At 36.2% G+C, this 15,242-nt stretch overlaps 1 protein-coding gene across 1 annotated transcript in view; it reads right to left on the bottom strand.

Moving 5' to 3' along the window:
• Positions 1–14,698, bottom strand: part of LOC145270758 (N-acetylglucosaminyl-phosphatidylinositol de-N-acetylase-like) — a 54,788-nt gene extending 40,090 nt beyond the window's left edge. The window contains exons 1-4 of the mRNA XM_080126357.1: positions 14,408–14,698; positions 6,953–7,052; positions 4,961–5,051; positions 3,456–3,523 (exon numbers count right to left, since the gene is read on the bottom strand). Of these exons, the coding sequence (XP_079982483.1) occupies positions 3,456–3,523; positions 4,961–5,051; positions 6,953–7,052; positions 14,408–14,660 (512 nt within the window). The 5' untranslated portion in view covers positions 14,661–14,698. The remainder of the gene's footprint in view (positions 1–3,455; positions 3,524–4,960; positions 5,052–6,952; positions 7,053–14,407) is intronic.
• Between the last annotated feature and the right edge of the window lie 544 nt (positions 14,699–15,242).

The raw sequence follows: 15,242 nt of genomic DNA on the forward strand, positions 1-15,242 counted from the left end.
TCAAAACATGGAGCCCCCCCCCCAAGACGAAAGCCATCCATTACAATTGATGCCAGATGGGAATCAGAGCGTTGATGGTGTAAAGATAGGAGCTTGGTTTTGGATGCATTAAAGGTAACCAGCCACGTCTTCCCCCACTGAACTACCAGATCAGAGGAGAGAGAATCAGAGAGAACTTTGTCATTTACAGCCTTTGATGTGTTGCCGTAGATGGTCGTGTCATCAGCATAGATGTCAACGAATGATTTAAGTATGTGTTTAGGGAGGTCATTGATGTAGATCAGGAAGAGAGTTGGGCCTAGGATTGATCCCTGAGGGACTCCAGCATTTATATTGCAGGCCTCCGATTTTTGTCCATCTACCACTACTCTTATGAGCCTATCGGAGAGAAATGATTTAATGATTGAGAAAACATTTCCAGTTATACCGTTTCTTATGGAATGATCATCTTTAGTTAACTATTACGTGTAATTATATTCATGCAGATATTCTATATGATTTATACTTGCGTAAAAAGGTTACAGTAAACACAAACATCTTTTTATATATATATATATATATATATATATATATATTTTGTTAAAAAATTTTGCCTACCAAACTCAGTTTTAGGTCTACAAACATGGAACTTCATACATAGAGTTTTCAAACCCATGCGAAACTTTATATCGGCATAGATGGCAACGAATGATTTAAGTATGTGTGTGTGATGAGATTTCGCGAGACCACAGCCTATAAAACCACAGACGCAATCATTAATCTCTATCTTTATCGCACAACATCGACTCATACACGTAATAAGACTTCTGTTTCCTTAACTTAAGACAACACTATGTACACGTGCGTGAATAAAATTTGAATATTTTTTCTAAAACTAACAACAGGAACAAAATTTGATCCAAAGTATTAATGCTGGAGTCCACCAGAGGTCCATCCTGGGCCCAACTCTCTTCTTGATCTACATCAATGATCTCCCTAAACACATACTTAAATCATTTGTTGACATCTATGCTGATGACACGACCATCTACGGCAACACATCAAAGGCCGTAAATGACAAAGTTCTCTCTGATTCTCTCTCCTCTGATCTTGAGCGCCTGGTACAGTGGGAGAAGAGGTGGCTTTGTCACAAATCTAACTTTTTAAGTAACTGATGATTTTTTCCAATTTTTCGATGTTTTTTGTCTGAGAGAAGTTCTTTCGAATGATGCTGCATTCGCGCCTGTACGATGTGAATGACAAATGTTTTTAGCAGACATACAAACACACATATACAGATGGTTGAGAGCTAGTCTATATATATAGATGCGAAAATGTATGTATGTATGTGTGCGTGTATGTTTGTGTGTCTGCTAAAAACTTTTGACAGACACAACGAAAATTCACAAACTCGGTATCATATCGAAGCCCCTTCCTTCGCTCGAAAAATTGGCCAAAATCGTTCATTTTTCTTCACCCTGAAATCGACAATTTTCGACAGGAAGGGATCAACAAAAACGGTCTTCTCATGACGACGTACAGTTCTATGCATGCGCCAGATGACGTCATGACCTGATTTACTTTAAATAGTCGAAAAACTGAACAAATTTCATTCATGTACGTCGCGTTAGCTCAGTCGATTAGTGCGTTGGTTCATTATCTAAACGTTTAGGGTTCGAATCGTGGTGTAAGATGTCTTCTTTTTTTTTATGACTTTTTTAAATTCAAATATTGAACCAGTGTTATTTACGCCATTTTTCACGTAACGTTCGTTTTTCTGTTTTTTTTTTACTTTGCTTATCCACCCCCGAACACACACCCAAAAATACCCGGGTACGCACCAATTTTTTAAATTTTAATATCGAAACAGGCTTATTTAAGCCATTTTTCACATGTTCGTTTTTCTGTTTTCATTGTTCGTTTGCCTTACGTTAGTTTTTTTTTTTTCGATTTTTTTACTACCCCCCCCCCCCGCCGCTTAATTAAGACGTTGTTTTCTTCTTTTACTTCGCTTATAACAAACAAACCTATGTCGTCGTCGTAACGCTCGACGACTTCCGGGCACCACCTGTCAATTTGGTTCTTACTTAAATAAATTCAAACATCTTTCAGTAACTCATTCTGGCTGGCCGATTTTATTTTCAAACTTCGCCTCAGGGCTTCGGGTTCGATCCCCCCCCCCCGGATTCATTTTTATTTAACACCACACACACCTACAAACACCCGGGCAACGCCGGGTACCCCTACTAGTCTATATATCTATATATATAAAAGCGAAAATATGTGTATGTATGTTCGCATTTTGTGTATGTCCAAGAAAGGCTGTTTTCCGAGAAGCGGTCGGTCGGCACACAACTTCTTAAAACTTTTTATATCACATATAAATCATAACATCTACGAGTTAACAACGGAGGTCGCCTATCTGTTTAATTTGCTCGACTTTAAAAAGATAAATATTTAACATTTTTCGCTTGCCACATGTGGATTAGGCTTTTTCGTATAATAAAAGCGACACTAATTCTGGCGGTATTTTTCCGGGTTAAGATCGTCAGAAATGTCCGAAAGCAATCAGCTTTGATCAATGTGGAAATTTTCCTTATATCAGACAATTGCTATTCAATTTGGACAATCCCCTTGTTATGGGGAGTTGGTTCCCCCTCCCACCCAACATCTTGGGAAAATAAAAATAAAAAAAGCGTTCCCGCAGAAAATAAAATACTACCCCGCGGTCAAAGTTGACCTCATTAAGTCATTAAAACGTGCACCTGCCAATTCTAAATAATTAAATAAATTAAAACATGTTTCCGTTAGTATTTCGTGGTGGCCGAGTGGTTAACGTCGCACGTTTTTTTTCACACTTTAATTTCCAACTTTACCTTAAGGGTTCGGGTTTGATTCTCATACTTAACTACCAAAACTTTTTTTTTTTATTTTGCCCCCCCCCAACACAAACAAACACCCGGGTGTTTTGATTCACCCAAAACCACACACACCTCCAAATACTCGGGCAACACCGGGTACCCTCTGCTAGTCTATAATATAAAGAGCAACAATCTGTTTAAATATATGAATGTATGCATGCTTGTATGTCCACCTAAAACTTTTGACAGAGGCAACGGATTTTCATGAGATCGGTATCATTTTGAAGGTCGACCCTTTGGATGACAAATATCGAAAAATTGGCCAAAAACATTTATTCCTTCACTTTCAACTAAGAACTTTCCACAGGGTGGGATCGCTTTTTTTGACAATATTTTCAAAAGTCATTGCCTCTTTTTGATGGTCTGGCCTTAATTTAAACCTATGTCACTTCCAGTTTGGTGATGGACGCAACAGCAAACACATCACATTTTTTTTTTTTTTCCACTTTCTTTTCCACCTTTACGGTACGGGTTCGAGCCTGCCTGCCTGCCTACTACAATTTTTTCTTTTTTTGCTCAACACGCGCCTACAAACAAATAGAAAAAACAACATACCTGCAACCAGAATAAACCGAAATGTGGTTATTATGTCCAGTGATGCCAAATTGGTCGAATGTTAAAACCTGGAATAAAAAAAAAAAAAAAGAATAAGAATTTGTGACGTTTTTTTTTAAATAGTTTTCTGTTTCATTTTAGTCCAATCAAATTACTCACAAATCAAGGTACTTCTTCCATTTTTTTGTTTATTTTTTATTTCGCTTTCACCCCAAACAAGGCACAGTGCCATTTTGATGTACGGGGCTACTATCAGGGACATAATTTGAAGGGATACTATGTAGGGAGTTGAGCAGCAAAATGTCTGTTCATATTACACTTGAACTTCTGCATGTCAGTACAGTTGGGAAAGCAGGAACTCGGAAGGGAATTCCAAAGTCTAGCAGTTCTGGGGAAGAAACTATTGGAGTAGAAAACTTTCTTACATCTAAGGATCTCTACTGTGTAGGGGTGGGACTTTGCTGCTTGTCGGGGGTATTTTCATTGAGGAGACACAAGGGCTTATAGTTTGTCGGAGCATCCACCATTAAAATACTTGTAGAACAGGCAGGCCATCATCACCATCAAATATACTACCATCACCACCACCATCAACTATACTACCACCATCATCACTATCACCACTAACAATACCACCACTAAAATCATTATTACTATCATCATCATCACTAACAATACCACCAACAAAATCATCAACACGGCCAACACATCAGCATCAGTATCATCATCATATTTAGGTTAGTAAATCTCTGTACCATTTGAGAGTTCTTGATAAAGTACCAAAATATATCTCCAATTTAATTGGCCCCTTCCTGCTAATCTCAGTCGTTTCTATAAATACTCCTGGATGATTACAACATGGTAGCCTTCAAGTCTAATGTAAACAAGTTTTTGTTGAACCGTCTCTTTAAATAAGAAAATTCTACCCAACTTACACCACATTAATGATTACTACACTACCACCTTATATTCGTTAACCCTTTATCCTCAAATGGCCTTCGGGCCTTGTTAAGTGGTGACTTGTAAAGCATGTGTTCTTCAGAATTATCTGATCTAGTCTCTGCTTCCTTTGTTCCAGTTCGTTTGACTCATTTGTCTAGTGGTCTTCATCAATTCACTATTTTGATACAACTTCTTATTCGTCGCTTCATCACAAGAACTGCAAACTTTTGGAACTCTCTTCCTGCTGACCGTTTTCTTCCTTTTCTCAGGTCGCAGCGAAAAAGCATCCTCCACCACAGTTCCATTTCTCAGATCGCAGAGAACAAGCCTCCTCCACCACAGTTCCATTTCTCAGGTCGAAGCGAACAAGCATCCTCCACCACAGTTCCATTTCTAAGGTCAATAGGCATCTCCTGTCTTTTCGCTAATCATCCTCCGTCCTTGTTAGCTCCTTACATCAAGTGGCTTTACGCTTTGTCTGGAGCGATTTCCATTAACAAAAAGATAAAAAAAATAAAAATAAAATGCATGTTTTTTTTTTAAATCTTAAAAACAACACGTACCACGTCGGGATTGATATTTCCAATATGTTGTAGAATTGTCCGTGCCACAAGTTCTTCATTCCAAATCCGAGATGGGTCATCTGCAAAGCAACTGAAAAAAAAATATAAATAAATCAATAAAAAATAAATACTGTATCGTTCATATTATTCCTTAATTGGAATTCATTTTTGAGATTAGCATTATATATACTAATTTTATTTATTATTATTCAACAACTACAGATGGCAGCGATTGCTGAGAATGTAGTTAGGTTGGTTGGTTGGTTGGTTGGTTGGTTGGTTGGTTGGTTGGTTTTGTTTTACGGCATATCAACCCTTTTCGGGTTATTTAATGCCAAATCCAAAGATTTTGAAGAAAAATTTTTTTAATAGAGTATATTTGTTGTTTTCAAGTCGGTTTCTATTTAACCCATAGTTGGGACCCTAACGGGTCAGAGTGGATCTAGGAGCAATGGTAATTAAAGGGTGGCTCCACATTCCCCAAAGCCCACAAGCTGGGGCCTCACCACTGGATATAGTTTAAGGTCATATTCAGGACCCCCATTGTGGGACTTTTACCCTCTGCAGGGGGGCAGTCGGCGTATTCTAATGCCTCACCGACAGGGCCGAGAATTTAGTTAGGAGATTCGAGGTTCCTATCCGTCGCAGTTACCACCTGACGAAGGCCAAACGAATAGTAGCCGAAACGTTGTGAAAAACCAATAACCAATAAAAGATGAAAAACAACAACTAATAAAGATGAGAATAATAGTCTGAAATGAAAATAAAATTAGTACTGTATATTTCGGCGTATAAGACGGCCCTTAAAGTTAAAAAAAATCATCTTAAAAACCAATATTTCATAAGATACCAGGTGTTGCAATCTCTAGCCAAGGCTAAACAAACATGATTTTGTGGTTTAGCAGTCGTCTTATACAACCGATATATGATAAGATTTATTAAAATTTGATCCAACTTTGTATTGTGTCTTATCTGACGGTCGCCTTATACGTCAAAATATATGGTAACTAAGACTTCATATTACAAGAATTTTGCTGCTTTTTTGGAATAGGTATCCAGAAATTTGCACAAATAAATCATAACATACCATAATGCAGGGTGGAATGATAAAAGTGTTGCCCTAAAAAAACAACACTACAGATTTATTTAAAAACTTTTATTGAAAAAAGTAAATTTAGGTAACTAGATTATGTTGTATGGCTGACATCTATTAAATGTAACCATCTTCAGCTTCAAAGTTGGCTTGAAAATCAACACCAAAGTGTACCTGGATGTGCTGAAGAGTGTGGTGATCCTCTGATGCAATCAGGTGGCTGCTGGCAGACACTGGGTGTGGCAGCAGGACTTGGCACCGGCCCACAAATCCAGAAACATCACCAACACGACCTCCCACAACACCAAAGCCAGAAAGATTCAGGCTTGGCTTCAGCTAAAACTTTATACACTGCACCTCCTTCCTTCCTGACCTAAATCTGTTGGACTACTTTGTTTGGTCATACGTCGAGAACATCACCAACACGACCTCCCACAACACCAAAGGCAGTCTGATCGCCGCCATTCACTGAGTATTCACCACGCTCCCACCGGAACTTATGGAAAAGGTATGCTTCCAGTTCCAGACCCGTATTGAGGTAGTGATTGAGGCTGAAGGCGACTGAATTGATTTTTTTCAATAAAAGTTTTAAAATAAAGCAGTAGTGTTGTTTTAGGATGACAAACTTTTATCGTTCCAACCTGCATAGAAATAGAGATTATTCTTTATCGGCATCTTTTTTTTTTTTTTGCTAAACTGCATTTTTGTTTTTGGTTGTACAGAACATGATTGAGTTTTGCAAAGGGAAACGAAAACAATATTTGGTGCATTTTAGGCCAGGAAGCGAGTATCTCCAGACAACCAAATCTGGTAACACTAGCCTTGAACTCAGAATAGGGGAGTTAACTCTAGATCTAAAAGAAAAAAAACACCCGTGAAAAGGTGAGAAATAAACTTACCTATCGTCAATTATTTTTACATTCTTCTCAGGTATGCCAAGAATGTTGCAACTGTTGACTAATTCCAACTTACGCTGACTTCCAAGATGATAATAATTTCCTAGAGAAAGAGAAAAAATACACATAAGAAGTGAATATAGTTTGCTTGAAGCATTGTTTAGTGTATATATAGTGTAATTTATACAAAAACTAGCAGGCCATTCGGCATTACCTGGTCATAAAATATGCATAAATATCATATTTCAATTAATACAGAAAATGAGACATGTGCATTCGAGTATTATGTTTTTCTAAACAGTTCACTTCTTGCAAGTAAAAAAAAACAACTAAAAACTAAAAAAAAAACTACCCAAGCTGAGATTGAAACCAAAACCTTAAGACAGTGAGTCAGGTCAGGCACAATAACCTTTCGAGCAGCTTGACATGATCTTTTCGAAGTGTTTTCCAACCTACTTATTCTTTACATAAAGAAACTGTCAGGTTTTACAGCCGCACATGCGCATTCATGAAACAGTTGAGAGAGAAAAATCCCATCACCCCCACGTACCAATTCTGACCCCTTAGCTGCCCTCTTTTTCTGGATAAAAAAATGTTCACATGCTTGAATACTCTGGATACCAAATTTCAAATCCGTAGATCAAAAATTCGTTGAGTATATTAGAAATTAGGCAATTCTTGCGTCACGATATAATTCAACATTATTGTGTTATTTTTCATCCCCACATCCCGGCACCATGAGTTTTGGAGAAATTAAAGATGATTCAGCAGACGTAACGATTAAAGAAGCAGATTCACCTTTTATTAATCTCTACAATTATATAAATGCAACTTTGTTTGCGTGTGAGTTCGTTCCTTATAGACTCTGAAACAGCTGAACAGATTTTCTTTAAAATTTACAGAACTTTAGTGTCTAAGTCTGGGAGTGATGTTAGTTAAGTTTTATCTCAGTATACCCCCGATAATTACCGATAATTTTTTTAAATTTATTTTTTTATTATTCAATTTTCACCCTAAACAAGGCACAGTGCCACTTTGAATTAGGGGGCTACTATCAAGGACATAAGTTGCAGGGGCATTATGAAGGGAGATGAGTAGAAAGATGTTTGTTCACATTACACTTGAACTTCTGCATATCAGTACAGTTGGGAAAACAGAATCCCGGAAGGGAGTTCCAAAGACCTGCAGTTCTGGGGAAGAAACTATTGGAGTAAAAGGCTTTCTTGCACTTAAGGATCTCTACTGTAAAGGGATGAGACTTAGTAGCTTGTCGGGTGTCTCAGGGGTAGTTACGTCGAGGAGGTACAAGTGTTTGTAGTTCGTCAGAGCATTCACGATTAAAGTATTTGTAGAACAGACAGAGGGATGCAATATCTCGTCGATGGGACAGAGGCTGAAGCCTAGATGACAGTTCAGGACCTATCAGGTTGGCGACTCTCTTTTGAACCCTGTCCAGGAAAGAGAGAGACAAGCAGCAGATGCACCAGCCCAGATGTGACAACAGTACTCCGTACATGGGCGAATGGTGGCCTTATAGAGGTATAGGATACTTTCAGGCGTAAGTAGTTTTCTAGCACGGTAGAGGGAGCCCACCTTCTTTGCAGCAGCCTTGGCAATGCTCTCAATGTATCTATTCCAGTTCATATTCCCTGTAAACGTTAGGCTGAGGAGTTTAAAAGAAGTACTTTTAGGCAATGTGTTCTTGGCCATTGCTATTGGTGGTGGAAAAGGTTTCTTGTAGTTATTGAAAGAAACAAGCTTAGTCTTAGCAGCATTGAATGTGACCATCCATTTTTGTCCCCCATTCCACTACAGATTGGAGGTCATCCTCTAGTGTTTCTGCCATTTCCTTGGATATGTGTTCATTTGTTTTCCCCTCAAATCTGTTATAGAGAGTGGTGTCATTGGCAAATATACCCATCTCCGAAACAATTTTATCAGGGAGGTCATTTATGAATATCAGGAATAATAGAGGTCCGGGTTAGATCATATGGAATCACTGGAAGAATTTATAATGTAATTAAATCCTTCTTAAGTAAGAGAAAAATCCAAGTTGTCCTCGACGGTCGTACATCTAAACAATATGACATAAATGCGGGAGTACCTCAGGGGTCTATCCTTGGACCTGTATCATGGATGCTCACATTTAATGCTACTAAGACTAAGCTTGTTTCCTTCAATAACTGATATGCAGAAGTTCAAGTGTAATGTTAACAAACATCTTTCTACTCATCTCCCTTCATAATGACCCTGCTAATTAAGTCCCTGATAGTAGCCCCCTGCTTCAAAGTGGCACTGTGCCTTGTTTGGGGTGAAAATTGAATAAAAAAAAAAAAAAATATGAGAGTGAAATATTTGTTGACATTTTAAAAAAACATTATTAGAGTATGGTTAAGGTTTCGAATGAAACAGAGTTCATTTTCTTCCATCATATTTTCCCTTTTGGCAATGGTTTCAACCATTTGTTTGATTAAAAATTCGATAATATGTGTAAACGCTTACTTTCTTAAGTGGTCTTATGATTTTGACCAGGACTGTATATATATACTTCAGAATAAAATTATCTAACAATCAACTGGTATGGAAACCTGTGATTATAGGTCTTACAAAATATTATTGGCAGTAATATTCTATAAGTACTATCCCATCTAAATAAAAATTGCTCGATATACAAGATAGAGCAATTTTTCATTTTTCATATTAGTTCAGTTTCTCTTAATTTCCGTAGTCTGTCGACTGAAAGTGGTTTTATTTTATTTATTAACAATTTGAAGTTATTTTCGAGTGGAATTTGCAACTCATGTTCTAGACTTATAAAAATATTAAATATATAAAATTATATGTTTATTAATAAACAGATCCTATATAAAAATTTTTTTTACCGGACTCATTATATAAACAAAGAAAATTTCTCCCGGGAAATGCCTACTTCGGACTTTTACCTTATGATGCGGATTACTCAAAATACAGATTGGATCACTTTACCTCATTGCTATCAAAGACATTCACTTTGGATTTTGCCATGCAATTTGGATGTGAACTTTTATATCCTTTTCATTAACTTCCCTTACTCTATGACATTTAAATACTTAAACAACTTTTAATAGTGATTTTCCATGTCTCACTGACTTTAGCAAATAAGGTGTAAACCATTATAATTATTTGCTAATATTTTCTCCTCTGAAGAGATGGTAGACATCGAAATCCTATAGGATAAGGAGTTATAATATTTCAAATGTATTCTTTGTCTTACATATAATAATAAAAAAATTTTGATTTGAAATTTAACCATTTCACGTCATAAATTTTTAAATTTATTGAACGACTAAAATTTGATATATATATATATATATATATATATATATATATATTTTTTTTTTTTTTCACAAATCAAGACAACAAAAGAGTAACTATTTTTGGAACATTTTTAAATAATGTTTAAATTTGATTCAATTATTGGTGGTGGTGGTGGTGGGGGGAGTGCAACGCACAGGCTGTTGAAATATCTGGAGGGGAAGTTGTCATCTATTTCTTTCCTTTGGAGGATTCCATTCTTTTGTGGGGGTTTCTCGATATCCTTAGTATAGCAGCCGTGTCCAAACGGAAGTTCATGTCCACCCAGGCAACGCCAGGTATCCATGCTAGTTCAGAATAAAAAAGACAAACCAGCCTTTAATATATGTGAAGACTAGCCTAGCGTTGCCCGGGTGTTTGTAGGTGTGTGTTGAGCAAAAAAAAAAAAAAAAAATGTGGTAGTAGGCAGGCAGGCTCGAAACCTGTGACACGAAAGTGAAAGAAAATATGACGTCTCACCGCTACGCCATGACGCAACAGGAAGTGTAAAGCGTTCAAATTTAACGTAGTCAATCAAAAACAGAAGATGGCGTTGATTTTAAAACTCCCATGAAAGCAAATTAGACACAAAGTCGTTTTTAATGGTGTCGGAAACCAGCTGCCACAAAAAGGGGGCACTCTGGCAGTATTCGAATAAATAGTAATCGTTTCAATATGAAGGGTTTCCCCTATATTGACCAAGGACCAATTACAGAACAGATACTAGCCGGGCAAAGGCCAGGTGTTGGCGTTCAAATAGTTTGTCTTTATCTACACAAAAAAGACAAACAGCTGATATGACAGCATGGTGGGAATTTTGTTTAACTCAATCCAAAAAAAAAAAAATAGAGACAATGTCCATTTGAGAATCCAAAATATTACAATCTGGAAAGTATGCGAACCGACGCGAGAACCCCCAGCCAAAACGTCTTTTTTGGGTGCTAGTGCACTTATTGATCCACGCTATTTTTTTAAATCGTATTTTCAAGTTTAATTAAAGGGTTAATGTTCAGCTGAAGGCGCCTCAACATTTTTCGATAAATCCATAACTTTTAAAAGGTTTTTGACTATGCTGAACACAAATATCGCAGGGAAAATTAGCGCAGACAAATAGTTTTCGAGATATAAATACCTGTGTTACGCATCGTAATTTCTAGTAGTTTAAATTGGCCGCCATCTTTATTGTTTCAATGAAATGGGGTAGTGAGCATGCGATGTGTGTAGTTAAGTCTACGAGATGCAAACGTTTGTTCAACGTCATTTCTTTCGGAATAAACAGCCCCTACCTCCCTATGTTAAGAACAACTTTCAGAATAAACATCCCCCATGTTAAGAACGGCTTTCCTGCCTTGACAAAGTACAAAATAGACTTCGTAGCTTTGTGGGGGATGTCCTTTTCTCTTCCCTGCAACCTCTTCCTCACAGAAGAGATGTTGCGAGTTTGTCTCTGCTTTATCGTTATTTTCATGGCAGATGCTCAACTGAGCTCCATCCTATGGTCCCCCCTCACGAAACACCCGTCTAGCAGAAAACACTATCACTAGTTTCCCCCACTTTATCTGAACAAGTGTAGATTCCATGATCAAAGCTTCTTTCTTAGAACTGCACGCCTGTGGAATTGTCTTCCGTTTTCCAGCTGTCTATAATATGGTTGTCTTCAAGTCCAACGTGAACAAGTTTCTGATGAGCCGTTCCACTTAAGTTAACAAATTTACCGAACTTCCATTACTATCGATTACTATATTGTCCTTTTGACTACTCTACACTCTTTAACCCTTATCCTCGAGTGGCCTCTTGGCGTTGATAAGTAGTGATGCCTTAGGTGTGTCAGAAATTTCGTAAAAATAGTGAATAATTCCACCCCATCTTTCGAAGCTTATAACTCCACGAAAAATGTAATTCAAGCCCTAATTTTTTTTCAATTAAAGGCGCAAGGACCAAGGTTTCATTAAAAAAAACAAAAAAAAAACGTGTTTTTTTTTTTTTAAAAAGGTTTTAAACTTCGGACTTTACAGGTAAATTTCTAAAAAACAGTACTTTTTTTGTTTTAAATTTGAATATATTATTTATTGACCTTTTCTCTTCAATTTGTGATATATAAGACTTTGGTACATAAATTAATTATTTACTTTTTAATAGACATTTCAAAATGTGAGGCGTGAATTATTCGACCCCCTGTCTTTCCAAGCTTATAACTACTCGAAAAATGTAATTCAAGCCCTAATTTTTTTTTCAATTAAAGGAGCAAGGATCAAGGTTCCATTTAAAAAAAAAAAAAAGAAAAAACAAATAACGTGGTTAAAAAAAAGGTTTTAAACTTCAAACTTTACAGGTAAAATTCTAAAAAACAGTACGTTTTTGTTTTGTTTTAAATTTGAATATATTATTTATTGACCTTTTCTCTTCAATTTGTGAGTAAATTAATTATTTACTTTTTAATAGGCACTTGAAAATGGGGGGGGGGAACGTGAATTAAAAAAAAACGTTTGTCTAAAATATTATATTCGGTTTATTGGAAAGAACATAAAATTTCACATTGACCCTGAAAATATTGTAAAAATAGAATCAATAGAAAAATTGATAGATTTTTAAAGTTTAAAAATTGAAAAATATTGAGTTGGGAAAATTCATTACTGTTTAAAAAAAAAAAAAATATTTCTATTACTTTTAAAACTACTTTAATAGTTTATTTTGGAAGTATAATCCATAAAGAAAATAAACAACCCACTTTTAAAAGAGAAATTACAAGATTTTTATATTTTATTCGCAGTTTCGTGTTAGGGGTGTCAAAAATTCCTACAAAAAAATTCTGATACACCTAGTGATGCCTGATGCCTATGTAAAAAAAAAAAAAAAAAAAAAAAAACAGGTAAAAATTTACCAAATGCCCTCAAGTATTATTGTTCATTTATTCTAAACGTACCAAGGAATCAAAATGAGGGTTTGTATTACTGTACACATAGATCTGAAAAAGTTGTCATAAAACAAATATATAACAAATAAAGACAAGTTACTTTTCTACCCAACTGGATATGTTTTTAGCGTTTTTATTCAATGTAACATATTTATTCAGCTCGAAAAATACACAATGTTTACCGATGTATTGGAAAAATTAAAATGGCGCCCGACTGTCTCTTTGGCACGGTAAGTTTAGGAAAAAGAGTTAAAAATTAAAAAAAATATGCAAAATACTATTAAAAACCCACCGAATATATGTCAGCCTATGTCACGGTAACATATATTGAGCGAGTTTTTAACCATATTCTGCCTAGCTTTTTTTTTTTATAAGCATGTTACATTAAATAAAAACACTAGAAAATTATCCAGTTAGGTAGAAAAGTAACTTATCTTGTCTTTGATAGCATTTATTTGTTATATATTTGTTTTTTTTTGACAACTTTTTCGAATATATGTGCACAATACAAACCCTAAAATGAAAAAAGAGCTTGGTCAAGATCAGAGTGTAGTATATATCCTTTTTGTAAAAACGCTGGGGTTTTCATTAGTTAGCTTTAGATTCCACAGAGTGAATGAGGTATTGTGGTAAATGTTGCCAGTCAAGAGTAAAGTCGCCACAGACGCCATTCTTACTTTAGTTACAAAGACCCTGCAACACTCCCCTCCCCAGGGGCTTGTGCCTAAATTTGTTTTGTCTCTTGGAGAATTTACTTTTTTAAATGTTTTAATTTTATATTGGATTTTTTTTTAACTGTAATTTTTTCTTTAAACAAAATAAATTAAATATAAAGATCAAAGTGTAGTATCTGTTCTTCAGATGCTGCAGTGCTGCAGCTGCACTGCTGCACTTCATTTTCGGTATTATTATACAAACACCGTGACAGCGTTAGGGTTAGGGTTAGGATTAGGGTTAGGGTTAGGGTTAGGTTTAGGGTTAGGGTTAGGGGTAGGGGTAATTCGCTGTCACGGTGTTTGTATAGTTTTACCTCATTTTCTTGTTCTCGGTGGAGGAGAAATCCTTCACGACTGAGACAATTTTTATTTTTTGTACCTTTTCTCCACTTTAAAAAAACGACCCTGGTGTCTAACTCTGTCCCGTGGGGAGGCGTAGTAAATAGGTACAAACCCTAAAAAGATTAAAAGGAAAATTTGTTTGCTTGTTTTTACCGGTAGAAAGACACAGAATCGAAATGTTTTTCTTTTTCCGCCGGAAATGTAAGATACTTGGTGCGAAAAACATGGACTCGTCGTCGGGATGGGCCGAGACGACCAACAAATGATTCCATTTCTTGTCGGATCGTTTCCTCCATTGATCCAGGTGAAAGTGTGACAGGAGGAAATACAGAAATAAACTCAGACAAACGAAAGGAAACAGCAAATAATGGAACGAGTGACGAAAAGCGTCTCCTATGTTCGCCATGATGAAAAACTAAGCACAAGGTCCGGCGGTGACAAAGTAGAAAGTGTCCCCTCTTGAAAAAAGGTCCGACAACTTTTATAATAAATTTCTAACATCCCTTTATGTAATTCGTGTAAATTAAAAATTTACAAATTACTGTTATGATTCTTTCTTGTTTTCGGCAATAGCCGGAAAACAACGAGCACTTCAACAACTGGAATAGATTGTGAGCCCCCCCCCACTAACAGATACATAATATAGTTAGCATTTTGTTTAGTTCATTTTTTTTTTTAATTCCTATTTATGTGCTCCCCCCCTCCGACGAAGGCCGAGTTAGACACAAGGTCAGTTTTTAATGTGAGGAAAATCCATCTCCCCAAAACGGGACACTCTGGATAGGAAGAAAAAATTAAAATTGTCTCAGTCATGAAGGATTTCTCCTCCACTGACCGAGGACAGAAAAGGTGAAGTGCAGCATCAGGACAGATACTACACTGTGATCTTGTTTATATAGTTTATTGATCTGAAAAATTACAATTGACTTTATACAAAAAAATTAAGATTGCAAACAATAAACTTTGATATGAAGCCCTATAAGAAATT

The sequence above is a fragment of the Euprymna scolopes genome, chromosome 46, assembly GCF_053919585.1.
Source record: "Euprymna scolopes isolate OS-2025 chromosome 46, ASM5391958v1, whole genome shotgun sequence".
Classification (NCBI taxonomy): Eukaryota; Metazoa; Mollusca; class Cephalopoda; order Sepiida; family Sepiolidae; genus Euprymna; species Euprymna scolopes.